This window comes from Columba livia, chromosome 16, assembly GCF_036013475.1.
Source record: "Columba livia isolate bColLiv1 breed racing homer chromosome 16, bColLiv1.pat.W.v2, whole genome shotgun sequence".
NCBI lineage: Eukaryota > Metazoa > Chordata > Aves > Columbiformes > Columbidae > Columba > Columba livia.
The window spans coordinates 5658390-5685304 of record NC_088617.1 but is presented as its reverse complement, the minus strand read 5'-3'; the positions used below and the strand labels follow the sequence as shown (position 1 = coordinate 5685304).

At 58.1% G+C, this 26915-nt stretch overlaps 2 protein-coding genes across 3 annotated transcripts; one reads left to right on the top strand and one right to left on the bottom strand.

Annotated features, from left to right (window-relative positions):
- Positions 1-43: 43 nt before the first annotated feature.
- TTI1 (TELO2 interacting protein 1) lies at positions 44-12559 on the top strand. The gene is made up of 7 exons (XM_021283791.2): positions 44-2440; positions 2892-3068; positions 3857-4005; positions 4772-4912; positions 6263-6467; positions 7185-7272; positions 12029-12559. Exons 1-7 carry the CDS (start codon positions 157-159, stop codon positions 12261-12263), a joined length of 3279 nt encoding a protein of 1092 aa, XP_021139466.2. The 5' UTR covers positions 44-156; the 3' UTR covers positions 12264-12559.
- Positions 12560-15107: 2548 nt separating this feature from the next.
- On the bottom strand, positions 15108-26607 carry VSTM2L (V-set and transmembrane domain containing 2 like). 2 transcript variants are annotated; one of them, XM_065032091.1, is made up of 4 exons: positions 26311-26607; positions 19465-19655; positions 18553-18603; positions 15108-16496 (listed from the first exon to the last, which is right to left on the bottom strand). In XM_065032091.1, the coding sequence occupies exons 1-4, from the start codon at positions 26417-26419 to the stop codon at positions 16185-16187; spliced, it is 663 nt and encodes a 220-aa protein (XP_064888163.1). In that variant the 5' UTR covers positions 26420-26607; the 3' UTR covers positions 15108-16184. The 2 variants fall into 2 exon arrangements, with proteins under 2 accessions (XP_064888163.1, XP_064888162.1); XM_065032090.1 differs by having other exon boundaries at positions 19465-19634; positions 26311-26561.
- Between the last annotated feature and the right edge of the window lie 308 nt (positions 26608-26915).

Genomic DNA, 26915 nt, shown 5'->3' with positions numbered 1-26915 from the left:
CGCGCTGATAGCCCTAGCTCTCTCAGCGTAACTTCCGGTACGTGTCCGCCCCGCCGCGGGAGCAGGTAGGCGCCCCGGCCCGCAGGGGCCGCCCCGGGCCCGAGCGCGGCGGGTCCGGCCCGGGGGAAGCCCATAGGCTGCGGCCCGGCCCCCGGCATGGCCGTGTTCGACACCCCCCAGGAGGCCTTCGGCGCCCTGCGGCCCGTCTGCGTGCAGCTGACCCGGGCGCAGACTCCGGAGAACGTGGCGCGGCTGCAGGCCCAGCTGGCGGCGGTGGGCGCGGCGGCGCTGCAGGAGCTGCAGGAGTACGTGCTGTTCCCGTTGCGCTTCGCGCTGCGGGCGCCGGGCCCGCGGCGGGAGCGGCTGGCGCAGAGCGCGGTGCGGTGCGTGTCCGCCGTGCTCGCCGCCACCCGCGTGCGGCGGCCCGAGCTGCTGCGGGAGCTGCTCTCCGAGCTCGGCACCTGCCTGCCGGCCCCGGGCGCCTCCGGTAAACCGGCCCCGCAGGCGGAGGAGCTCACGCTGGCTGTGATCGAGGCGCTGCGCACCCTACTGCACTCAGCTCACGGGGATGTCGTCCTGTCCCTGTACCAGCCCGCCACCCTTCCGCTCCTGGGATTTGCTGTGTCTTCACTCCTGGGCCTGGCGGAGCACGAGAAAGCAAAGCAAATTAAGATCTGTGCTTTGAAGTGCTTACAGGTCCTAGTCCTGCAGTGTGACTGCCAGGAGCATCGGTGCCTGGACGCAGACGAGGCGCAGCGATGTGGGGACTTGTTTGCTTCCTTTCTGCCTGGGATTTCCATTACGCTGTCTCGGGTTATTACTGGAGACCTCAAACAAGGTCACAAACCCACCGTTTCTGCCATCAGACTCTTTTATCTGATTGTTGGCTTGGTGATGGCTGATGCACAGCTAGCCAGAGTCCCAAAGAATAAAGAAAAGCTGCCAGTGGAACAAAGCAGAATATCAGAACTAATGGTCCATAGAGGGCCCGACTGGAGTAAAAGTACTGCTGAAAAACTCTTGCTCCTCCTGCGTAAAATAGTTGAATCCTCTTCAGTTCACCCTCACTGGAAAGTGAGGCTGGAGCTGGTGGAACTGGTCCAGCACTTGCTGCAGAACTGCAGTCGGTCACTGGTGGACTCATTCAGTCACCTTTTAAAGGCCTTGGTTGGGCTGGTGAACGACGAAAACCCCGAAGTGCAAAGGCGGTGTCAGGAGGTTCTGCAGGGCATGGCTGAGCAGGGGATGGTCGCGCAGAACCGGGCTCTCGCTGACGTCCTCTCCGAGAACCTCCATTCCCTCGCCACAGCCCTCCCACGCCTCATCAACACTCAGGATGACACAGGCAAAGTTTCCACTTTGAGCCTCTTACTGGGCTATTTGAAGCTGCTGGGCCCCAAGATTAACTTTGTCCTCAACTCCATGTCCCACCTCCAGCGTCTGTCCAAAGCGCTAATGCAGGTCCTGGAGCTGGACGTGACGGATGTGAAGATCGTGGAGGAGAGAGGCGGGGGCAGCGCCAGCCCGTGCGGGCCCGCGGGCTCCCTGGCACGCAGGTGGCAGAGGAAATACTTCCGCTTCTTCACGGAGGAGAAGGTTTTCCAGCTCCTGCAGCAAGTTTGCCGTGTCCTGGGCTACTATGGGAACCTCTATTTGCTCGTGGATCACTTCACAGCGCTGTACAGTGAGTCTGGCATGTACCGAAAGCAGGCAGCCATGGTGCTAAATGAGCTGCTGGCCGGGGCTGCTGGCATGGGCGTGGATGTCCTTCGGGAGAGGGAAGTTTCACCGAATGTGGATGATCTCAAAGGGTCCGTAACATCCGTCCTTGATGAGTACACAGACCAGGCAAACTGGTATTTGGTCACCAGCATTGATGCAGAAGAAATCAGCCACGAGCACTCTGTGCAGCATTCGAAGCTCAGCGCCCGTCCCAGAGGCGCGTGCAGCAGCGTTCTCCTTCCGTCCCCAGAGCCTCCCGCAACGACCCGCACCATGAACAGCAACATCTGGCAGATCTGCATCCAGCTGGAAGGCATCGGCTGCTTCGCCGCTGTCCTGGGGAGGGAGTTCCGCTTGCTTCTGCTGTCGACTCTCTACCCAGTGTTGGAGAAGGCCGGTGACAAGACTCTGCTCATCAGCGAGACGGCGCTGGGGACACTGGCAGACATATGCGAGGCCTGTGGTTATGACTCTGTGCAGAGTTTGATAAATGAGAATTCGGACTATCTGGTGAACGGGATTTCCTTGAATTTGCGCCAATTGGTGCATCAGCCACACGCTTCCCAGGTCCTGGACACGATGTTGAGGCATTCAGATGCCAGCTTGCTGCCTCTCGTAGAAGATGTTATCCAAGATGTCTTGGCTGCTCTAGACCAGTCCTACAATCACCAGGCTCCCACTTTCCTCAGGGTCCTCCACTCAGTCATGACAGCATTAGGTACCTGAGCAACGTTCCCTTTGCGTAGTTCAGGCTCACTGTAGCCAAGGGTTCTTGTCTTTGACGTTACACCTTGCCACGGGAGGTTCCAGCAGCTGAGGTGCCGTGGCTGGTGGCAGCTTTGCTGTGCTGGTGGGGCAGTGATTGCCAGTAGCTTCCCCCTCCACAGCCAGTTTGTTTGGCCTGCAGATGTGCAGGAACACAGCCCATAGTGGCCCAGAAAGGATGGATTTCCTGCTTCCATACACGTTCTGTGTGAGCATATGAAGCGTATTCCTCTTTTTGGGGGGGTTTAATGTTCTCCTACCATCAGGGAGGTCAGAGTGATGCAACAGCAGGTGCCCTATTCTGTAGTTCAGTCCCATGAGACTCGTGTTTGTCTCTCAACACATTGTTGATGTTCAGGAGGGGACCATGATCGCTTAGTAACATATCGATTCCCTTTTTGCAGTGCGGTGGTTTGGCTCATCCTGCAGTGAGGAACTCCAGGCTGCTGAGGGCCAGAGCAGGACTCTGTCCCTGGGGCCGCAGGTGGTGACAGGGCAGGAGCTGCAGCAGTTCTTCCTCGACTACGTCAGACAGAAGCAGATTGCGGAGGGCGATCTTCCTGACACAGACGAGGAGGCAGGTCAGTGTCTGGGGAAGAGCATGTTCAGCTTGGAGGAAGACCATGACCCCTCAGGTTCTCTTTTGTCAGACGGGGCCGTGGGAGCAGGGTGACAGCCCAGCTGCTCCTGACACTCGGGGCTGCTTTGAGCTGGCCTGAGCTGGAAGGTGCTACTGCGTGTTCTCACTTTGTTCTGTGCGAGGCAGTGGGGGAAGTGAAATGTTTGCTGATCCAGGCTTGTCTGGCTCTAAGACACAAGCACGCTGTTTTTCCTGACCTCATCACAGGCTGTTTGGGTTCAGGATGCAAAGTTTCCTTGTTCCAGGATCCTCCTGCATTTTCCTCCCCCTCCCTTGGGAGCCCCTGTACCATTTTCTCCCAGCTAATGATGCCACCACTCCCTTCTGTCTTGGCCTTGGCAAGTCCTGCAGACATTCATGCAGGGAACTTCTTAGTCTTTCCTGGGCTGTGCTGCAATCCTGACCTTTACATACTTCATCTTTAAATACCCAGACTTTTCATTTTTAATAAAAATCAATGGGAAGTAAGTCCATGGTGAGGAGACACTGCAAATGTCAGATCAACTGCACTGTCCAGTGAAGAACAGAGACCTTCCCCAGTCCCACGCTCCTAAATGAATCTGACACTTAACTTGCAGAACTCAAGCACAGACTTGACTGTATCCAGATAGGTTAAAAAATGCCAAAGGCCTCACTTGGGGATTTGCAGAGTAGTTGTGGGTGGGTGTTGTGATCTCCCAGAACTCCCAAATCATTTTCGGGGCTTCAGTAATGGTTTTTGCCTTCCAGATGAGGTTCAGCCCTGTGCTAAGCTGGACCCAAATGGCCCAGACACAGAAGGAGAAGCTCCCCTGCCGAGCCACGCTCAGCTGGCCAAGGACACGATGGAGAGGTGCATCCACCTGCTGTCTGATGGGAACCTCCGTGTGCGGCTGCAGGTCTGTAAACTCTGCTCTGAGAGGGCAGACGGGGCCCAGGAAGGGGGCTGGTAGTTCATTAACACAATGGGCTTCCTAACATAACGAAGTTGCTAATTTGGGACAGAGGCTCCCCAGGCTGGTGAGAGAAAGGGGGGTGGTTTTCTGGAAGCAGTCCAGTTCAAGAACGGCAGCCAGGCCGATCAGGATCTGAAGGATGGCTACACGTCAGGCACCTTCCCTCGATGCTCATGGTAGTCAAGGCTCGTGCCTCAGCCTTTGGTGGAGGATGCAGAATCGTATTTCTCCCATCTAGGTCTCCCATCCCCCTTCCTCAGACTGTAGTTCACAGACTGATGAACATTTTTGAAGTTGCTGGGGTGATGATAAGCAGGGCGAAAAGCCTGGGTTTTTTTAATTATAAAAACCCTTTGAAGGTGGCCTCCTTTGAAACTGCAAAGCAAGGCAGAAAATGCAGCAGTGAGGCGTAACCCAGATTCTTACCGCAGCAACCCCAGCCCTGCCCGGTGGTCCCGCTGCCGTGCCGGGGAGCAGCCGGGTCCCGCACGCAGCTCAGCCCGTGGAAGGGCCAGGACCTGCCCTGCTTCCAGCACAAGCTGTGCCGCTGGTCCCTTTCAAACAAGCCCGTGCTCTGTGCGCTGTTCTGTTATCCCAGTTCATGCTGAGGTAAAACTGTACCTTTGGTATGAAACCTCCTTTCTCCTGGCTCTGTGCCGGGGATCCCTGGCCCCACAGCGCTCAGTCTGTTCCCTGCCCCTCCTGCCAGGCCCTGGACGTGCTGGAGCTCTGCGTGACTGTGCTGCATCCTCACGGAAACCACCTGCTTCCCCTGGCTCACCGTGCCTGGCCAGCTCTTGTCACCCGGCTAATTAGCGACGACCCTCTGGCGGTGCTCAGAGCCTTCAAGGTAAGGACACAGATCTGCCAGCAGCCTTCACGCTGCTGCTGCTTGGGAGGCAAACAGGCAGCGCTGCAGCCCACGAGAGAAGCGCTGGGCTTGTGCGGTGATTTTTAAATGTGGTTTGGCACACGGGGTCACCAGCCTGCCGTGCGCAGGCTTGTACTGCTCCCACTACAGCTTGTCCACAGATAAAACCTTGACACTGTTCCTGGGGGAAACAGCAATGTGAGTGGTTATTGCAGGGAAGTGGAAAACCGTTCTTTTGCAGCCTAAGCAGCTGTCAGAGGTACTGTACAGTGCAACTTGCCCTTGCTGGAGCCGCAGTCTCAGCACTGCTTTTGGAAGTCTTAAGCTGAAGAGAAGGGATTGTTCCATGATTGAAGCATTGGCAGGGGAGGGGAGAGGTTAAGCAAAGTCGTAACCTCGTAATGACGCTATTCCAGAGCTCCTGCCCACATCAGCTGTCTGCGTTCTCCTGACTCACCAGCTGCACAATAAAGCACGTTTGCAGAGGTTGCCAGCGGAAGGGTTTCACAGCGCTGCCTCTGCTCTCCAGATTAATTTTAAAGTCCTTCAGTATGAATAAAAGGAGAGTTTCAATTCCCCAAATTCAAGAAGCCATACACTAGCATTTCAGAGTAGCCATACCTCACACGTGCCCGCCCTAAAGGAAGGAGAGATCACTACACAGAAACTAACTCTTCAAAAGTTTGAGGGATCATTACAATGAGCATGAAGTTTGGCGTTTGTTATAAGAAATCCCCCAGGACTAGCTTCCTAAATCTCAGGACAAGCAGCGTAATATCAGTGAAAGCCAAGTACATCATAATCAGCATCTCAGTCGTGCACACTGAAACCAGGAGCTTGGTGAAGTTCTGAGAGAGAACCGTGTTCTGTCCCTGTGGATCTTCCTCCATTTTCAGGTGTATTTAAGGCCATTCCATGGGCTGGTTTGGTTCTGAGCCTGGGCACACACCAGTAGTGCTGGGTGCCCTATGCTGTAGCAATTGGTCTTTCTGTTCACTAGCACACTTGTAAATATGGACTGTTTCCATCACTAAGGGAATCTATATTTTAATGGCATTTTCCGTCGGAGGGTCCTCCAGCAGTTCCGAGTTGCCGAGCTCCTCAGCTCTGCTGTGCTGGTGTGGGAAGGGCAGTCCTGGGACAGCCCTGGGGAGCTGAAGAGCAGTGTGCAGGTCTCTCCATTGGCCATTTGCCTTCTGCTTGTTGTGGGAAGCTGTGGCAGGTGTGGGTGTGTTGCTCTCAGCTGCAGGAGTGTCACGGGAGGATGACAGCCTGTCCTGCACTGGTGGGGTGTCCCAGCTGCCCCCAGTAACCGGTTGTGTCCCCCAGGTGCTGTGCACCCTGGCTCAGCGGTGCGGGGACTTCCTGAGGCAGAGGTTCTCCAGAGACGTGCTGCCCGCGCTGACCAGCTCCCTGCGCAGCCAGGCCCCGGCCAGCGCCCGCGCCGGGCCCATCTACAGCCACACGCTCGCCTTCAAGCTGCAGCTGGCCGTGCTGCAGGGCCTGGGTGCTCTGTGCCAGCGGCTGGACATGGGTGAGTACCGGGGGCAGCAGAGGTTGTGCCACAGCTCTGCCCACATCACCTCTTTGATCCTCTCAGCTGCCCAGGCCTGTGCTTGCTCCTCACCCTTCTGCTGCCCCAGGGGTTGGTTTCCTGATCTCCAAACTCCTGCCACCCAGGTCCTGTGGGACTTTTGTCTGTCCACTCACAGGGGCTGGTCACTCTTCATTACTCAAGAGACAAATGGTGGGACGGTGCCCAGAACCTTGCAGAGTCTGCTGCTCATCTCGCTTGTGTGTGAGAAGAGGGTGTGAGGTGGAGTGCAGCTGCAGCGATGCCTGCTGGGCCATGCTTTGTTCTTCGTTATCTGAAGAAGTGGAGCCCAGAGAAGGCTTCTGGCTAAGCTGACTGGTTCTGTTTTGAGGCATCTCTCTGGGTGACCCTTTAAATGCAGCATATCACATTCTTCTGCTGATTGAAACTCTGAAATTGTCCCAGGTTAAATATCTGGAGCTGCCTTTGATGAGGGAGAAGGTTTGCTGGCCGGTTGCTCTTTTCCTTTCGCAATGCCCTTGATTGCTTTCCTGGCTTTGCAGCAAGAGGCTTAAGAGGCAAGGTCAGAATAGCTCTGGGTCAGGCAGTTCAAAGGCTCAGAAGCCACTTGCTGCCAATTTAGAGCCAGTTCTGTTAGGCAGCAGCCGCAGCTGAGTCGGATTCCTCCTAGCCTTCTTTTGTGTTCCATTTCTGCAGGCGAGAGTGACCTGAATAAAGTGGCAGATGCCTGCCTGATCTACCTCAGTGCCAAGCAGCCCATGAAACTGCAAGAAGCTGCCCAGAGGTAATGTCTGTTAAACACAGGTGTATCACATGTGCAAATAACACTGGACAGAGGGAGCATGGTAACCCCTTCCCTTCTGCACCTTCCCCATTCCTTCCTCCTGCACATCTGAGTCCCATACAACAGGGTCTCACAGAATTTAACCCCTTTCTCTGGTGAAGAGTCAGTGACTGCCCAAAATGAGCTGGAGAGCTGGGCTTGCCCACAGGTTACAGCTGACGGTCAGGTAACCTCGCCGTGCATTTGCAGCCAGGTGCTGCTTGCTGTTTTCTAACCACCTCCTGTGCTCGAATATTCAGGGCTCTTGGCCCACTGGTGGCATAAAACTGCAGGGGGAGGACAGCTACACAGGAACACATGCCAGACACTCCCATGCGTTTTATCGCTTTGTACCTTCTGCAGGCTGGGGATTTATGTGTGTTATCCTTCTGTTTTCCCTGGGCTGCTGTGATCATCAGTGCAGGCTCTGCTGGGCGGACAGAGGCTGATTTGGAATTGTCAGTCTGGGCACCAGACTTGCTCCGAGGCAGCTGGGAGAGGTGAAAAGAGCACAAACAGTTGAGGTGAACACGCAGCAGCTCTGTGAGCTGTTGACAGACATACTTTGCTGCTTGGTGTTCAAACTCCTGCTCAGGATGTTCCTGCTGCCAGGAGAAGAAATTGCTATTGTCATCTCTTGTCACCTGGAAACACGGCCAGCCATGCCAGCAGCCAGACCCAGGCAGTTACAGACCTCGGGCAGCGGATGAGGAAGCCAAGCAGCTCTGTCCCTGCAGGAGGACAAGGGGACAGCCTCCCCTTTCTGGGTGGCCCAGCTCCCCACGGGCAGCGAGTTCCCGGGTGCTGGAGTTTTGGCTGCTGCAAAGGCCAGAGCTGCCCATTCCCTCACCTGAGCATGGCCCTCCTGTAGCTGAAGTGCTTTGTGTGGCTGGGCAGCAGTTCAGAGCACTCTCAAGCTGTACTCGTACCTTTGTTTGTGTTCCTGCGCTGGGGAGAGGAGGTTTATTTTTATCTTGGTGGCTTTTATTGCATCGCAGCAGGCTTGAGCAGCGTTTGTTCTGCAGAGGGGCTCTGCACTGGGAGCTCACATACCCTTTATACATAAAGCATTCATCTGTGTAAGCAATGCTGGAACAGAAAGCAGAACACCAGGATTCATCTAGATATTTGGAATCTTAAGCTTTTAAATCATTAACAAAGAAGCCTGAAAAGCTGTGCAATTTCCCCCCCCAGCAGGGGTGGGGGAAATACTGAATTAGCCCTATGATGCAATAGTTATTAGGAGCTATATTGTGAAGCGAGCTCCTTGTTATTGGAGAAAAAGGAGCAGCAAAGTTCAGGGTTAAATAACATTTTTCTCCTGTATGTTATTTTTATTCTATTTTAAGGGAAAAATGCCACGTTACACTGCTCCCCCCATGCCTTTGGTGCACCGTGTGTTACATATCTCACCGAACAAAGCGAGGGCTCTGTGAACATCTCTCCCGTGTGCAGCTCTGTTGGCCGGACTCACCCGTGCACTGAGGCGTGGATCATGGCTGGCCCGGTACTAACCACACACGTGGCAGGACTTGGCATTCACTTTGCTTTTCTTTTTGTTCAGTTTAGTCCTGTGTGATCCCTGGTCCTGGATGGATCAGAGTTAAACATATCACATCACTTCTAACTATAGCACATGTGAGGTTTCAGCTTGGGAAAATCAAAATTACAGTTTGTACCATAGCAATCAGCACCAGGACCAGGATCCAATCCTGGCCGTGCCGCAGCCCCTTCCCCTGGCTGTGGCACCACCAGCATCCGGCAGCCCTGGCCCTTGGCCTGGCTCTCCGTGTGCTGAACTAACCCTGCAAACACACACAGGTCATCACAAGTGACACCCTTTCCATCTCAACAAGGGCAGCGTTATCAGCCTGCTACATGAAAAATTCTGCATTTTAAATGCTTCCAAAAACAGACAGACCAGAACTAATCTTAGCTGCAGAATGAGTGCCAACATACGTCACATAACTCAGCTTTATCACTGCAGAAATCTTACAAGGTAAAAGGATGTTTGGAATCAGCTTGCCATATTGATTTATACTCACTGGCCTTTGCTCAGCCTTTTGGATTCTTACTCAACTCATGACTTGTGACCTGCCAAGAACAAGGTTGGGTCTTACAAAGTCAGCTCCAGCCCCAGTAACTCCCTGCGGGAGGTGAGGATTCTGCAGATACGCGAAGGGCTAAGCAGGATTTTTTGGCCAGGGTGCTGGAGCCACAAAAAAAACCCAAACAAAAAACAAACCTGAAAACAAAAAGGGTGTTTTGGCTGTCTTCCAAGGATGTCATCATGGCCCGAGGAGGCTGCTTAATCCCATTTATGGGACCCTGTAGTTCTATTAGATGAACCAGTGGGAGTAAGTGAGTTTTGTAGCTGCAGCTTCATGCAATACTCAACAGACAAAAATAGATGCTAGGGAAAAAACATTAGAAATGAACCCAGCATGTTTGAGGAAGATAAAATGGGACTGCTGGGAGTATTCCTGGAGAGGAATATTATCCAAAGCTTGGGAAAAAAACCCCGCAGAGGCACTGGGGAAGGCTGGGGAACCCCAGCTACATCTCAGCGTTGCTCCCATGGAAATCAGGCAGTGCCATGAGCAGCAAGGAGCTGGTGTGGGAGCGGGGCGGAAATATGGTGCAAACTGGCAGTCACAACACGTAAATCTGAGCTTCTCATCAGTTTTACATCATCCCTGAGAAGCTGGTCACTTTGGGGGAAAATACTTTGCAGGAAAAGAGATCAAGAAACCGTCCCTGGCCTGCGTCAGCACTTCCCAGGAGTTCTGCGCTTTTCCAGTTTGAAGTGGCTGGTTTGAAATTTACACTTAATTCCTAGTAAGTGTTTACAGCCTGTGCAGTTTAACATTTGACCTTTTGGTCTGCCGTCTGGATAGGATCAGGTTTTTTCCCCAGGATGTGGGAATCATTTCCCCAGTTTGCAGTGCAGTCTGTGGTTAAACACTTGGCACAGAAGCCCAAGGCCGGACCCGTCCTGCTGCCTGTCCCTGTGCTGTGGCTTTGCTTAGGGCCTGGGAAAAGACAGGGCAGCAGAACAGCCAGACTGCTCTGTGCTGGTAGAACAGGTTGTTTAGCTGGAACAAATGTGAGCTATTCTTGGACCTTTTCTGATAGCCAAGTTGATTACACAGCATACCTCTTCTGGCTTGATTGTGTAGTTCGTGGAACAGTTACTGACAGCTGTCACTCACAAGCCGGGCTGAAGTACACGAAAACAGCCACCTGCACAAGGCAAAATTCAATAAAACAGTATTTAAGTATTAAAAAAAAAAAAAAAAAAAAAGGCAACAACAGAAAATAGACCTGGATTAACCCCAGGATTCTTTGCCATGGAAACAGGTTGCTTAGAAACTACCCCAGAGTTAGTTTGGAAATGTAAAAGTCAAGTTGTTCTGTCAGCAGTGCAGCTCAGGTTATCAGATCATCCCAGGGACAGCACAGCCCCAGGGGCAGGAGCTCCCGGACCCGCAGTGGGTGGGGAAGGGGCTGCAGAGCTGCTGTTGTTCTCCTGGCCCCATGGTTTCAGCAGACACGGAGATCAGCAGGACTGTCCTGTCCCTGCAGCTGCAGTCAGAGGTGAGAAGTGCACACTCGGGAGTCAAATCCCCGCATTACCTGGGGCATTGACATTCAAAGTGAAAAACGTCAACACAGCAGTAAAGCACTAGAGGAAGTTGTCATTCCTCTTGTCCTCCATTCTATTGTTAATGAAGATTTGTTTTTTTAAAAAAAATCCTGCATTGTGAAAGGTGCTATTGGGAAGGAAGAAAATTTGGAGGCAGGTAATGAGGACTTGGGGTGAGGGGAGACTCACATAAACAAAACCTCTCGGTTCAGGTTCATCTCTGCCTGCAGCCAAGTCAGGCCAGAAATACCCTTGTTTTCAGTACCTCTGAAAACTGAAGTCCAGGGGGATTGGCCCCTCTTTCACTAAAAAACAGGGCAACGTATACAACTTCTTTTGTTGTATATTGTCCAAAAAACACCAGATGCACGTAGCACATACAACGCTTCGCAGTCGCCTCTGGGACTGGCTGATGTCCGAGGCTTTGCCAGCAGCAGCTGTGGTGACACCAAAGCCCGGGCCACTTAGCCACCGGGTTGTCTGATGTTGATAACTTACCGTGGTGCACAGTAACTTTCTCCCACTTGCTGGTAGATGTGCAAGCTCTGAACTGTCCTCACTTGGGCACAGGAGACATTTCACTGTCTCGTGAGCCTCCAGCTCTGCTCCGGCCTCGGGCTGCAGACACAGAATCGCAGAATGTTAGCGGAGACTGAGAGGTGACCTTATTAATGTTTACAAATATATAAAGGGTGAGTCTCAGGAGGATGGAGCCAGGCTCTTCTCGGTGACAACCAATGGTAGGACAAGGGGTAATGGGTTCAAACTGGAACACAAGAGGTTCCACTTAAATTTGAGAAGAAACTTCTTCTCAGTGAGGGTGGCAGAGCCTGGCCCAGGCTGCCCAGGCCCAGTCTCTTACTCTGCAGACATTCCAGCCCGCCTGGACACCTTCCTGTGTAACCTCATCTGGGTCTTCCTGCTCCGGCGGGGGGATTAGACTAGATGATCTATTGAGGTCCCTTCCAATCCCTACCAGAGTTCCAGTAGGTCCGGTAATGACCCTGCTGGGGGTCAGTCCAAGGACCTGCTCCTTACACACCTTCCCTTTCTTCCTGCTCTTTTCCAAAGTGTTTTCCTCCACCTGATGCACATGGACCCCGACAGCACCTGGCTGCTGCTGAGCGAGATCTGCTGCCCCGACAGGTACCGGCCCCCCCACGCCAGCCTGCAGCCGGTGCAGCTGCCGGGGATGGGGCGGCAGCGGGACGAGTTCACCGACAATATACTGGGGCTGCTGGAGCAGCTGCAGCAGTGGGAGAGCGTGGAGCCATGGGCTGGCGCCCACCAGGACCCTCCTCCCTGACAGAGGGGACAGAGCTCACTGGAGAAAATCCCCATATCAGCCCGATCGTTCTGGGGACAGGAGAAGGATTGCCCGGGCTAGGGTGCTGCCTGAACACCTTACCCATGGACAGAAGCTTATTATTTATAAACTGTGTTTGAGGATGAGGTGGGTACGTTGCACCGATGCAGCAGCTGCCTCCAACAGACGCCCATGGAGCTTTGTGCGGGTGAAGCACAGGGATGGGTCTGGCCTGGATATTTGAAGGAAGCTCAAAATCACAAAAACCAAAGCAATAAAGTGATTGTTACATGGAACAGGCATGTGCGTCACTGCTGGGGATCCCGGGTGAGCATCCAGAACATGTCTCAGCTGTTGGGACAAGGGGACAGCTGCTGATCCCCACCCCCCATCGCTTTACTCCTGGTTGCCTCTGCAGGGAGAACACAAGTCAGTGGCTTTTTACCAGGTAGGACAGGGCTGCAGTTCAGCTTTTACCTTTTTATGCTTTTTAAAATATGTATTCAGTGCTTAATGTTGGGTTGAATTTTGTCCAAAGGAACCCTTCAGAGCTGATCTGACAGGAGAGGCAGAAAGGTGAAATATTACCTGGTGCTCCAGAGCAGCCTGGGGGGTGGTGCAGAATTTTCTGGATTGTTGTAGCACTTGATCAGTCTCATCCATCAGGTGCAGATGCCGCATCCAGCCCGTCTCTGCCATCGCTTTAGCGCTGGTTGGGGCTCCAGTGTGACAGATGAGCAGCGTGGTGATGGTGTCAGTATTGCTGCCCAAACTGGTTCCCCAGCCGCAGCACCGCGCTGTGCCGCGCTCCTCCTACCAGAAAGGGACAGACATCCCCTGGGAAACCTGTGCTGTGGTCCTGCAGTGCGGTGTCACCCCCAGACCAGCCTGCTGAGCAGCACCGTCCTGTCACCAGCTCACGGCTGCAGGCAGAGCAGAACAGGGATTTACCTGCACCTGCTGCGTCCAGACCGGTCACCCCGGGAGCAGGAGTCACCGCCCAGCCCTGCCGGGTTCACCTCAGCACAGACCGGACCAGCTTAAAAGAGAAACCAATAACCTGTATTCCAGCTGGTTTTAGGATAAAGTTGCACACTTCTGAAAGGAAAAGCGCATCCCCCTGGCTGGGCCCTGGCACAAGCAACTGCACCAGGACACCCACCGCCGGTTTCTCCTGGTCCCCGTGGCCGCCGGGAGAGCCTGGCCTGGCTGCGGCTCACCGTCCCTGTCACAGCTCTTCGCAGCTTCGTTATCACCCCTGCTTTATTACAGGCAGAGTAAATTGCTTTTGTCTGAGGCAGGATAATGGTCAGAGGAGCGACTGCGTGGAAATGGCATTTTCATGAGCCTGGTTCCTCCCCAGCAGTGACTTGCATATCAAGTTCAGCCTGGGGGTTCTTCCCACAGCCCCTCCCTGGGCTGCACTGAGCACCCCAAACCTTCCAGGGTATGGGACTGATCCGCAGCAGCACCCTGAGGCGTGGGGGGGGCCCAGCTCCAGCCGTTGAACACCTCAGCACCCTGGAGCAGACCTGGCCCTTCTCCAGCCCAGTGTGGGGCTGCCAGCCCACTGCCCCCACACCCCGGGGCTGGGACAGCCCTGTCCAGCTGCCTCCAGCACAAACCCCACAGCACGGGGAGCCCCAGCACCCCAGGTCGGGTACGGCCTCACGGGGTCCTGCACACGCAGCCAGCGCTGTCCTCTCCTCCAGCTCCCGCTCCCAAGATTTCATATAAACTCAGCAAAATTAATCTCTTCTAATAAAACCTGTTATTTTTAAAGCTTGCCTCTAGGTTTTGCAAATTACTACACCACACAGCAATTTGTTTACTCTCCATTTGAGGTGATTTGCAGCCTTTTACCCCCCCCAAAGCAGCTCCGGCTCTCCATTTTCCTCCTCTGTAGATGATTTTTTATTGCACCCGTGGCTGACACCTCCTGATCCCCCTGCAGCAATACGGGTCCCTGACAAGGACCGTGGAGTGCAGCATAAGCCCCAGGTCTCCATCGAGGAGCTGCGGCACGGCGGCTGTTGGTGCTCGTGGCAAAGCACGACGTCCAACGGCAGCTCCTTGCCCTGCAGCTGCTGGATATTTCTCTCCCAACAAAGCACCCCGCGTGGTTACAGGCTCCCGTGCCATTTGCTGCCCTGAGACCACGGCTCTTCGGTGACACCTACAGCGGGTGGCAAAGGGGAGTGTGGCTCTCGCCGCGTCCCACCGTCACCAGTCGCGCCATGCCATTCCTCTGCCGCTGGCTGACACCGGCCCAGCAGCTCTTGCTTTTGTTACTCTAACACATGACAAATCGCTTCATATCAGCAAAGCAAGAGGTGAGCGCGATGGAGCTCCAGGGATTAATAACCGCAAAGCAGCCGGCAGACTCCCAGCAGCCGGGGCTGAGCGGGCGCTGCCAGTGCTGGGAGCTGCTGTCCCACGGGTGGGGGCTGCAGCACCCACGTTGGGGACCCAACCTCCCACCTGGCCAGGGACAAGGCCTTCGCTCCGGGAGCCCAGGCAGGGGCCAGGGTTGGTACCCGGCAGAGGGGCCAGAGCCCCAGCGCCACCCACCCCACCACAGAGCAGCCCCTGCTCACCCAGACCCAGCCACATCCCACACCCACAGGCCTCTGGCAGGATAGGGAGCTCCCAGCTGCCGCTTTTAAATGCTCTGAGCCCACAGCTGCAAGTGATGATGATAATTATGATGATGATGATGATGTTGCCCATTGCCATCCCCAGCAGCCCCCAGGGCAGCCACAGCCGTGCCCTCTTTTTCACCAAGCCAGCACCAAAGAACCATCACCTGGCCATGCCAGGCACAGAGACCGCAGATGCAGAGGCTTTGTTTAAAGAGCTTTATTAGCTGCAGCGGGTCTGGCGGCGGCAAGCTGGGCGGTGGGGGCAGGTGGAGGGAGCAGCACCCGGCACCCAGATGGGGAGACTCGGGACCCCCCTCCCTCCCGCAGCCCTGTCCCCAGCAGTGGCGTTTGCCCACGGGGGCTGAGCTCTGCCGTTCACACTGAAAGATGAGAGCCCGTGAGCTGGACCCTGCCTGGGCAGCGCGGTGCTGTGCGGCAGGAGAAAGGGGATGCCCGGGCAGCGGGGACAGAGAAAGGGTGCCTGAGCCCCCCATCCCTGTGAAACGTGAAGGGCAGGAGGAGCGATGGGTGACAGTGACCCAGCTCCGATGGCATGGCTCCCTGGTCACACACGGACAGAGGGCAGGCTGCTCAACTGGGTGATGCACAGTAGAGCGCACAGCACCATGGCTGTGCCAGGAGCGTGCCGGGAGCGTGCCGTGCCCTCCTCCTCCACTGAGCTCGGGCCTCGACGTGCTGGGGTGGGCAGTGGCAAAAGGGACAGAACAGGCAGGAGGGGCAATATACCTGGGCTGGAATGGATGCTGGAACTTATCTACATACTGCAGGGTGGGAGCAGAGCAACTAACCTGGGGCTCCTACGGGACAGACGCTGGTTCTGCAAAGCACAAGGCGGGTGGGAGGGTCCTGCTGGCAGGGGGGCTCCACCGGGCACGTGAAGCCGGGGCACAGCATGGCCAGTGGCACCGCAAGGACAGTGAGCAGCAGGGTCCCCCTTGTGCGGGGCCAGGGGGATGCAGACCTGTGTGGGCGAAAGCCATAGCCCTGCCACAGCCCCAGTGGTGCCACCCTGGCACGGACACGGTCCTGCTCCCACACCCAGCCCGGCATTGCTGCGCCACGGGGCTGGGGATAAAACCGAGCCAGCATGTGTCACAGGGATGGAGCCAAAACGGAGCTGGTGTGGCCGTGGCAGGTGGGAGAAAGTGGTGGGGGCGGTGGGCAGGACGGGGCAGTGGGGCCAGTCTCTGGCAGGGGTGCGGGACCCTCGATGGCTCCGCTGAGTCCGGGGCAGCGGGGGCTCCGGCATCCCCGGCACCTACAGCACGCAGGAGGCGTCTGCCGAGCGCTTCCTCAGCTCCTTCCCAGCCCGGTGCTGGTGGGGGTGCGGGTGTGCGTGGGCTGAGCCCGGCACGGGGGGCTCTGGCGGCGGGGCGCCCCGCAGCTGGGTGTCCTGGGGGTGCCCGGGCGCCCCCGCCGCCTCCACGCGCAGGTACGCCTTCACCTTGTGGTGCCGCGCTTTGCCATCGCTGGAGTCGATCACCCGGCACTCGTACGTCCCCTCGTCCGCCGGCTTCACCCGTGACAGACGCAGCTTGTGGGAGATGTTGCTGCCGACCACCTTCACCACCTGCAGAGGGCAGAGGGGTCAGGTGGCCCCAGAGCCCCACAGCCCCGCACACGGGGGTCACTGCCACCCCTGACCACGTGCCACCGCACTGTGCCCATCCCCATGCCGGGGAGGACACAGCGAAGGGCAGTGGGCACGGGGGGACCCCGGCCCCGGTGATGGAGTCCCCAGTGCACGCCCAGCCGCGTGGGCTCCGAGATCAATGCAGAACCACGCGGGCTAATTAGCTTTTCTACCAAATTGATTCGCTCTCAGTATTTATCACTCCATGAAATTTAAGACTGGGTAGCCAGAGCTGTGGCTGCTGTTCGGCTGGGTCAATAAATCAGATTTATAACCTGCCCCGAGGCCCCTGGCTCTGTTCCCTATAATCACACTGGATGGCAAAGGCCATTTTTCTACTTGCCGCTGCGTTTGTTAGCTGAAGATTTTATGGTGTTTAGAAATGGGGCTGGGAGCTGCAACCAAAGACCCACAAACTCAGGGCCCAAAAGGCAAAGGGGACAGCACTCAAACGTGGGCAGCAGCATGAGGAAAGGAGCTTCAAAACAACCTCTGCGTGTCCTAGGAGCAAGGAGTCACCAAAATTAATGGCTGAGAAATTGATAACTAATAAAAGAAACCCCCAATTTGCCGGAGTCTCAGACCACGGCAGGTGATGAGCGGGAGGGACAGTTTTGTGACGGTCAAGATGTTCCCGGAGTTGCAGGCTCAGACAGGACGGTGACACTGAGCAGCCCTGTGGGAGCAGGACGGACAGACAGACAGGGCGGTGCGCGGCCCCAGCTCAGCTCTGCAACACGACGCTGCTCAGGGGCAAAGCAGCAGGTGTAAAGAATTCAAGGGGGAAAAAAATAACCCCAGACCTGCCGTGTTTGGTACCGCACAGCAAAGGGCGGCAGCAGCTCCCCCTCAGCATCCCGGCACAGCGCGGTGGCACTGGCAGAGCCGGTACCGGTGCCTCCGACACCAAGTGTGTTTTGATGGATAAAAACTGGCCCAGGGGTGCCGGACACAGCGGTTTCTGCATCTGATTTACATCATCTTGCATTGTTGGACGCTGACGTTTGTTCTCAGGCAATTGCCACGGTACCTGTAATGCACGTTTTATCAGAACCGTTCGTGGTGCCTTGTTCGTGTTCATTTATCTCCTCTGTTCCATAAACACTTAATAATCAAGGACATTTAAAATAACAAAAACAAAAAAAGGTTTGGAACTCAAGCCTCTCCCTGCTGGCTTGATCTGGAGGAGACGGCAGAAGCGTCGCACCCTGAGCACCTCAAAATAAATCCTGGTTACACATGCACACGCATTGATTACATTCCAGTGTGCAATTAACTGCCTAATTATACTGAAAAATGCGACGGCTGAGCTGAGGGGGTGGCTGGCCCAGGAGGGCTCTGCAGTCCCCCCAGTCTCTTCTCCCACCCAGAGGGGCCGTGGGAGCCGGGCGAGCCCCATCCCAACACGGTAGGGAAACCGGACACGACACCAGCGCGGTGCCCGGGCAGGGGTGGTGGGGGACCCACCTTCCGCTATTGCTGAGTTTCCGTGGCACCCCAGACGTGAAGCCCCCCAAGGAGGGGAGGCCAGCAGTAGGGGGCACATGCCTGACAGCGGGAAGCCAAGAGCGTTTATTTTATTTAACTGATTAGTGTCTCCTCATTCTGCTCACGTGAGCCTAAATGGCTTTGGGATGCTAATCCGACGAGTAAATTAGAAAATTAGATTATTTTCTCAGCATAAACGTGTCGCTCAGATGCCGACAGCAGGCAATGGGGCTCCTGGTCCAGTTGTGATCCTCAGCACTGGGGGTGGAGGTGTCGAGGCTGGGGGAGTCCAGCCCACCCAGTGTCACCAACCCACGACACGGCAGCACCGGCGGGACCAGCAGCCCTGACTTCGCCCGGACGCCTCATCCGGAGCCCCCAGCCTTGTGCATGGACCCAAAGCCCAGGAGAACCCCCAGTCCCAGCTCCATGTGGCAGCACCAGGGGAAACGTCCCAGTGGTGCCACCGGCCCGAGCCCCCACAAGAACTGTCGGGGAAACTCACACTAATCTTGGTTGCATCCTTCCCCGGATCCTCCGGCGGCGACAACGGCAGCTGGTGGGACGAGCAGATGGAGGGAGAGCAGAGAGGGTAGAGAATCATCAGCCAGGCTGGGGGGACAGGAGCCACAAGGGAGGAGGAGGAGGAGGGAGTGGGGAGGAGGGTGAAGGGCAAACCCGGGCATCCAGGGCAACCAGGACCGTGGGTGGCTGGGAAGGGGAGGGAATGGCGGCAACAGGAGGTTGGGTGCTCCCCCAGGGCCCCCCTGCAGTTTGGCTCATCAGCAGGTGCCACCTGGGGACCAGCTGCCCACAGCATTGCCCCCGCGGCAGTGACCCTGTCCCCAGTGACCCCCACCCTTCACAACCAGAACCTGCTCTGACCACCATAAGTATTCCCAAATCGGCTAAATCGGCAGCGCCCCGGGTCCTCTTTGGTGTCATTGTCAGCACCAGGGCCCAGGTGTCCGGGGTCCCCGCATAGTCACGCAGCCCCTCCAGACCAGGCACCCCCAGCCCCTGTGCCCTGACAGCCCCACTCAACACCCCCAGCCCTGCTCCCCAGCAGTAGCGTCGCCCCGGTGCGGCTCTCAATTTATGGTAATGCCAGGAGTAGCTCTGCCAAAGACACAATAATAAAGGCTCATTAAAATACCTAGAGCTGCCTGCCCATTATTTGGCCCTTATCTCTGTGCGAGCAGAAAGAGAAATAAAGAGGCAGCTGTTTGCTGAGCCTGATCCACACGGAAACCAGGAGAACAAGGGAGGGCCGGGGGGCGGAAGATGCAGGATGATGCGAGGGGACGAGTCAGTGATGAGATGGGAGAAGGGACAAGCACAAAGACAAAGCTCAGTCCCTGGGGACCTTGACTGGCTCTACCTCCCGGCGCCGCTGCCGGAGCAGGAGGGACGTTACCTGGTTGGAAGCCCACGTCTGTTTGTCCGTCCAGTCCCGGTGGTTGCGGACGTACCACCACTGGATCTCAAGGGAGTAGGAGGGGGAGCCACTGCCGCGGAAGGAACACGCCATCTCCACGTCCTCGCCTGCCTGTGCCGTCATGTCGTGGGGGGTCTCAGTGAAGAGGGCTGTGGGGGACAGAGCGAGGGCTGCGGGGACGCGCCACCACCTCAGAGAGGGACGGAGCCACTGGCCACGCGAGCAGTGTCACCAGGAGCGCCCAGACCCTTCCCTGGCCAGAGCCATGCAGAGAGGACAGGTCCCTGCCATGCAGATGGACCCTCCTGTCTCCGCTGCCCCTCGCCTACCACAGTGGCCCCTCCCCAGCCCGGTAGCGCCCCCCGGTCCCAGCACCTTGCAAAGAGCAGCGGGATGAGCAGGGGGAGCAGAAGCCTCTGGGCCCACCCTGTCCCCTGGGTCCCCACCCAGAGTGGGCACGGGACCCCATGTGCCTCTGGGATGGAATACATAAACAAAACATGATCACATCTCTGCTCAGATCAGCGCATAAATGAAAAACAAATCCTTGTTTAATGTGGCCCCCAAACAGTCTCCCACATGCCATATGGTTTGCTTTCCTCGCTCAAAACAAATATTGTTTGGAGATGTAATTAGAATTCTTTTCATCTCCTCTGGAGAGAATATTGTTCCTCTGTAAAGACGGCCCCAGCGCGCAGGTCACCAGCAAATGTTATTGTGACACTCTGTGGTGGCTTCTCCCCAGCCTGGCACCACACAGGGATGGGGCTGAGCTCCCAGCGCTGGCACAGCCGACCTGGGGCTGCCACCCCCGGCACTGCCTGGGGCACCGTTTGGCTGCAGAGACGAGCAGGGGCTGCGGGGCACAGGGACCACCTGCCATGTCCCCACCACCTGAAGAGCATCACTTTGGGGTGGCAGCAGCACCAGACAAACCTGGTCCAGCTGGAATCTGCTCCAGCACGGGGCTGGCCAGCCCTGCCATTCCTGCCCCGCAGTGCTCAGTGCCCAGCCCGGGTTGGTGACAAACGCCAGATCAGGGTCCCACTGTGTCTGTGCCAGGTGCCCTGTCCCCTCCCATCTCCAGCGGCCACCTCATGCCACAGGTGCTGCCGCTCACAGCTGCTGTGCGGGTCCCTCCAGTGCTGCCAGAACACCCGGGACACACATCCCATCACTGCTCACAGAGCCCTGATCCTCTCTGAAAATGAACAATTATCAGCCCCAACAGAAAAGTTAATGCCTTTAAAATCTCCTTGTCCCTCCAGAAGGATGGAAATCCCATACACTTTTCTCTTCCCTTTACTCCATCTGAGCAGGACACTGGGGGGAACACCCAGCACGGGGGTTTGGGAATCCCAGTTCCCCCCCAGGTGGGTTCCCAGTACAGGTGCTGCACCCTCCTTTGCCTGGGATCCCGGTGCCCTCTGTGCCGAGAGCGGAGGGAACTGGGGCTGGGGAGCAGCTCCAGGCTCGAGGGTGCGGGAGAGCAGGCGGCTGCGGTGCTGCCGGCACGTGGCAACAGCTCATCCCGCAACCAGCACAAGCCGACCCTCCCCACACGCGCCCCAGCCACACCGGGATCAGGCTTTGCTCCGTGGGATTCCTGGGGACAGCAGTGATGGCAGAGGCAGGGGTCCCTGCAGAGCCCCCCAGCCCCGGGACCCCACAGAACAGAGTGGGGGCAATGGCCTGAGGGCTCCAGCCGTGTCCAAATTACCCCAAACACAATTAAAATCTGCTCCCACAGGTGGGAATTTGGCAGCTGAGCGGAGGAAAGGTTTGATTGAATCAAGCATCTTCTTTCAGATTTTAATTGGGAAGCGTATGTATTAATTAACCCCAGGGCTCGGGCACCTCAGAGTGCATCCAAAGGAGGGCAGGTCCTGCTGGGGACCCGCTGATCCAGAGCACCCAGCGCCTCCAGGGAGCCCCTGCCCTGGGACCCCTTCCCACCACACGCTGGGGCCACAGAGCAGGGCAAGATGAGCGGGAGGAAGGTCAGAGTGTGTTTGCAGAGCCCTCCCAGGCCCCAGAGCCCCACTGGGCTGCCAGGAGGTGACACCTTTGGGGAGGACAGAGGGGCTGGTCCCCATCTCTTCAGCAGCACCATGTGCCCTCCCTGGTGGACACCATGGACCCCGGCACCCAGACAGAGGTGACACAGTGGTGACTGGCTACGCTGTGCCCCCCAACCCCAGTCCTGCCACCCCACAGGGACACAGGTGGAGGAGAAACAGTCTGCCCGGCAGCTCCAGCCATGAGGAGCCCCACGGGGGGCACAGATGCTGCACCGGGGTGGCTGAGCTCCCACCATCGCCACCAGCAGGGCCATGGGACAGCTCAGCCACCCCCTGCCCACCCCAGCCCCTCCATTGCCCATCACCACCCCCTCCCCAGTGCTGCTGTCGGTGCTGCATCCTCCCAGTGACAGGGAGGGGGCCGGTGCCGGGCTGGCTGCTCCGCGTGCTTTATGGCCTGTACCTGTCATAAACTGAGAGAATCAGGATCGATAAATCTTCCAGGAAACAAAAATCAGGGGAAATAAAATGAACTCAATGGGGAAACACAGATAAACGGAATTGAAAACGCCTGCTGGGACAGCTTGGTGCTCTCATAAACCAGAGATATACCGTCTGCTGGTTTCCCCCCTGCAGCGGGCAGGATCCAGCCCCGCGGCCCCGCGCGGCGCAGGCAGGAGGGTGCAGGCAGACAGTGGGGAGTGGGGGGTCCCACCTGGGGAGGTCCCACGCCCCCATGCCAGGGCCAAGACCAGGTTGTGCATAACCCCAGGCACAGCTGTGTCAGCCGCTCCTCCTGACCTGCCTGCGAGCAGGGGTGCTGACGCGGGGCACCAAAAACACATCATGGCCACAAACGGGTGCATAAGCACAGTGGCACGACAGCCGGCGTCACCAGCAAGAGCCGGGCATGCAGCTCCAGCCCCAGCAGCTCCAGTGGACGGCAGGGAAGGGACACAGCCCAGGGCTGGAGCCGGGCACAGATCAGCCACAGAGCCCTTGGGCAGCTCCGGCTGTGCCAGTGGGTGCTGGCAGCCTGGCCCCTGCACCGCGGGACCTGCTCCCCACCAGCAATCCCGCAATTCCCGGCTCCAAGAGAAGACCCAGGCTGGAGTGCCTGCCGCACGCTGGGACAGGAGTGCCATTTCTCTGCCCCTGTTTACTGTCATATTAGCAGCAGAATTAGCTCAAATTTGCAGCATAAATTAAAAAAAAATTTAAAAAATCCAGCTAATTTGGTGATTGTGATCCGGCCAGAGCTCACCTCGCCAGGGAGCGGGAATTAACCTTGAAACCTGTGAGTATTTCCAAGAGTGAACCATTGTGGCTGGGCTGTCCCCAGCTCCTGCAGCCCTCCCGTGCCCAGGATTTAGCAGCCGGCACAAGAGCTGCCAGCACTGAGAACCCTCCAGCCCTGGTGCCAGGAGCTTTGAGCAGGAGAGGGGACTCACTGCTCCCAGCGGCCTCCCGGAGCCGTCGTGGTTCCCAGACAATTGCCTCCCGAGGGGAGCAAGGAGGAGCAGTTATCTGACAGCATAAGTAGCAAAAACCTAAAATGGCCCATTGGGATGGCTCGGTGGGACCCTTGGCAGCACCATGCAGCCATCATTCACTGCCACACACAGGGACGGTCCCAGCAGGCAGGGCACCTGGCAGGAGCCGGGATGAGGCAGGAAGGAGCACCACTCTGCTGGAGATCAGCTCCCCTGGTCTCACACCCAACACCCAAAACACAAGCGACTGGCACCAGTAATTGCTGCAGAGAGCTGCCCACGCCACGCATGGTGCTGGTGTCTGTCCCAGTGCTCGCAGGCACAGTGCCGCCCGCCTGGCTCTGCCTGCCCTGTGACCAGTGGGCTTGTCCCAGCAGCTCTGGATGGAGCACATGGTAAAAAGCACAAATGCACCTGGCACAGCTAAGCCCAGCGCCAGCACCAGCCCCAGAGCAGTGCAGGAGCCAGGCAGGAGCTGAACCCACAGCCTCGGAGCAGAGGAGCAGGGACAAAGGCAGAGCTGTCAGTGCTGGGTCGGGATGTTCTGTCCATCCTGGGGCACACGAGTCCTCAAACCACGCAGCAAAATTCCAGAGCACCCATGATAGGAGGAGCACCCGAACCTGTCCCCACCTGGGCGCCTGCCCAGCCCTGGTCCCTGGAGCAGCATCAGCCACGGGGGGAGCGACGTGGAGCTGACAGCCCCCCGGGTCTCCACCTCCCCCCGGCCCCGGTGCGCTGCCCACGGCTCCGGCCCGCGCGCAGCCGCACCGGCTGCTCGTTTGATTTGCTGCCTCGCTCGCAGGGAACGTTATGATTAAAATTAGCTGTCACTGTCCTAACGTAATAATTCCCAGTGTCTGGCCCATCGTCTGTCAGCTTCTTCAAGGGAAAAGAAAGCACAGACATTTGATGAGGAGAGGTGTCAGAAGTAATTGTGTTGAATGACTGCACGAACAGCAGCAGGAAAAACACATCGGGTGGAGAATTCCCATCAGGAAGCATGAAAAAATCCAGCAGAATGCAAAGTGTTTATAAAAGTAATTGATAGAATAATCATTGGGGTGTGCGAGAAAGGAGCAGGGCAGCACCCTGGGGAGCTGGGGCGCTGCTCCCTCCAGCCTTCAGCCCTTCAGCAGCAGATCTAGTGACGGTGAGACAGTAACGCTTGAAAACGACGCAGGAAAGAGCTTCTCCTCCTCGGGAACACCAGCTGCTCACCGAGGGGCTCTCCGTGTCCTGCACTGGGGCTGGCAGGCCAGGAAGGCGGCTGGAGCTTCCCAGCCAGCGCTGGTTTGAAAGCCGACGGCAGCAGCCCAGCGTGCACAGGCTGTCTGCAACGGGGGGCATGAATAATTGAAGGCGCCAGCCCGAGGAGAAGAGAGGAGAGAGGAGGAGAGCGCGGCAGCGCTGTGGGTAGGGGAGGGATGCCGGGAGGATCCTGCAGCTTGGGCACTCTCCTGGGGGCAGCGGGGCAGATGGAACCCGTCCTTCCTCCATCCTTCCTCCATCCTCCAACGAGGTAGAGCCTTTACTGTGGGGGCAGGGAAAGGACTTTCTGTAACAGTCTTCTTCCCTCCCTGAGCAGCCCTGGCTGCCATGTGAGCAGGGGCAGGAGCTCACAAGGGTGGGGGAGCCCTTGCCCCGAGAGGTGTTCAGGGCCACCTGCCGATGCCTGAGAGCGTACCCGGCTCCTGCTCAGCTCCCTCGCTGCATCTGCCATGGGCAAGTTAACAGTAACAGTGACCGCGCTACCAGGCTGTGCCGGTGCAGCAGAGGCTCCTCCAGGCCGCCTGCACCAGCAGAGATGGCGGCGAGTGCCGGACGCTGCGGGCAGAGCCTGGCAGGACCTGCACACCCCCTGCCGAATCCATCCCCTCGGTCCCAGCCCCACTCTGCGCCCCGACCCGCCAAGCTCTCGCGGTGTGGAGGGAACGCTGTACCAGCAAGTAATGAAATGATCAATCTCCGATCTGCTAAACAGCAATTTATACAGGTTTTCAGCACACACAGCTTTTATCAAATTGGTATTCACCTACTGAACACAAATGGCTTATTATACATGACCCATTTATTCACTGCTTTTCAGTATCGTTAATAAAGGTTTCTGTTGTGATTAAGTGAGTTGCTGCAGAACTGCTCATAGTAGCAGCTGTAATGTGGCTCCAAAGTGCACGCGTCCTCCCAGAATATTTCTTCTCCTTTGCTCCCTGCTCCCTCACAGCAACCATTTCACTATTTATTTGCCTATTGCTGAATTTCTGAGGGGAGCAGCAGTGGCTAATGGAGGCTCTTCGCCCACATCTCCTCCCGGCATGCCAGGCTGGCAGGTCCAGAAACCTTCCTGCCTTTGCCCCTCCAGCACAAAGGCAAATCACCCCTTCCCGTGCAGGCAGGTACGGTCGGCACACACCGCACCGGGCAGGACACTGAACACCCCACGGCCCTGCAGTCTCTGTGCCTGGTGGCTCCTCGGGGCAGAGAGCGGCTCCCGCCGTGCCGGGAGCTGCAGAGCTGGGCAAGGGGAACAGCTGCGACCCGGGCACCGGGCACCCAGCACGCACCCCATGGACACTCCTCGAGCTCAGGCTTAAACCCGCCCGTGTCACCCCGCAGAGAGCAAGGAAGGTCTCAGCGCTATCCTCTGAGGGGGCTCTGTCCCTTGTCACCTGATCCCCACGTTAGGACAGACTTTTTCGCAGGAGGCTGCAGAAAGACGCTCCGCTTTCCCAGCCCCCGGCTGGGCCCCGGCCGGGCTCGGCAGCACCGCGGACCCGCCGACCTGTCGTGCACCGGAGCCGGCAGAGGAACGGGAGACGGGAGCGGAGCCCGAGTGCTCCCGCCTCCAGCGGCGGGTGGCACCGCGCAGAGAGGCACGGCGGCTGCACGGGGGTGTGCACGGAGATACACCCTTGCACGGGGTGTGCACGGGGGAGCGCACCGGGACGCACCGTGCAAAGCCCCCCCGCGCTCGGGAGCCCAGCAGCGGAGGCAGAGGCCGCCCCAGGGACGGCAGCGGCGGAACCCAGCCCCGGCCGCCCCCCGCTCCCAGCTCCCCGAAGCCGCCGGCGCGACGGACCGCGACGCGGTGCTGCCCATAGCGGCGGAGCTCAGCGCCGCCGCGGGCACCGGGACCCCCCCGCCGCCCGTCCCGACCCACCGCCGGGACCGGCAGCCCCGTGAACCGACACGGCGGCGGACCGAGCCGCGGGAGCGCTCCAAGCGCAGCCGACCCCCCCTCTCCGGGCAGCCGCCCGCTCCGGATCCCGCGCCACCGCCCCGGCACCGCCCGCCCCGCTGCCCGCGCTCACCGCTGCCCGCCGCCGGGGCGTCCCACGGGGGGTGCCGGGAGGCGGCGCCGAGCTGCAGGTAGAGCCCCAGGTAGTGGAAAATCCCCAGGGCCAGGGCCAGGGCGCCCATCTTGCCGCGGGCGCGTCTGTCCCGGGGGCGGCGGCGCCGCCGGGCCGAGCCCTGTCCCCGGGGCTGCGCCGCGGTCCCGGCGCCGCCGCGCTGCGGAGCTCTTCCCTCGCGCGGAGGGCGCCGCGCGCCGAGGCGGTGCCGCGGCTCAGCCCGGAGCCTCCCCCGCCCGGCGGAGGGATCCCGGCCCCGCGCACACCCCCAAAGTTTTTCCCACGGTTCATTCTAAAATTGCGCGGGGCGGGGCCAGGCCTGCCGCGCCCACGCGAGACCCCCGCCCCGCCCCGCCGAGACCCCCGGTACCGCCACGCGCACGGGCCCCACGCGGGAAGGGTCTCCGCCGGGATCCCGCCCCGGCCCCGCCACCCCCGTGCGCCGCCGGTCCCGCGGGGGAGGCTTCAGCACCCGGGACAGCGCCCGCCGCCGCGCGCCGCTCCACCGGCCCGGCCCCCGCGGGGAGCGATGCCTGGGGGTGCGGAACCGGGGGTGATGCAGTGCC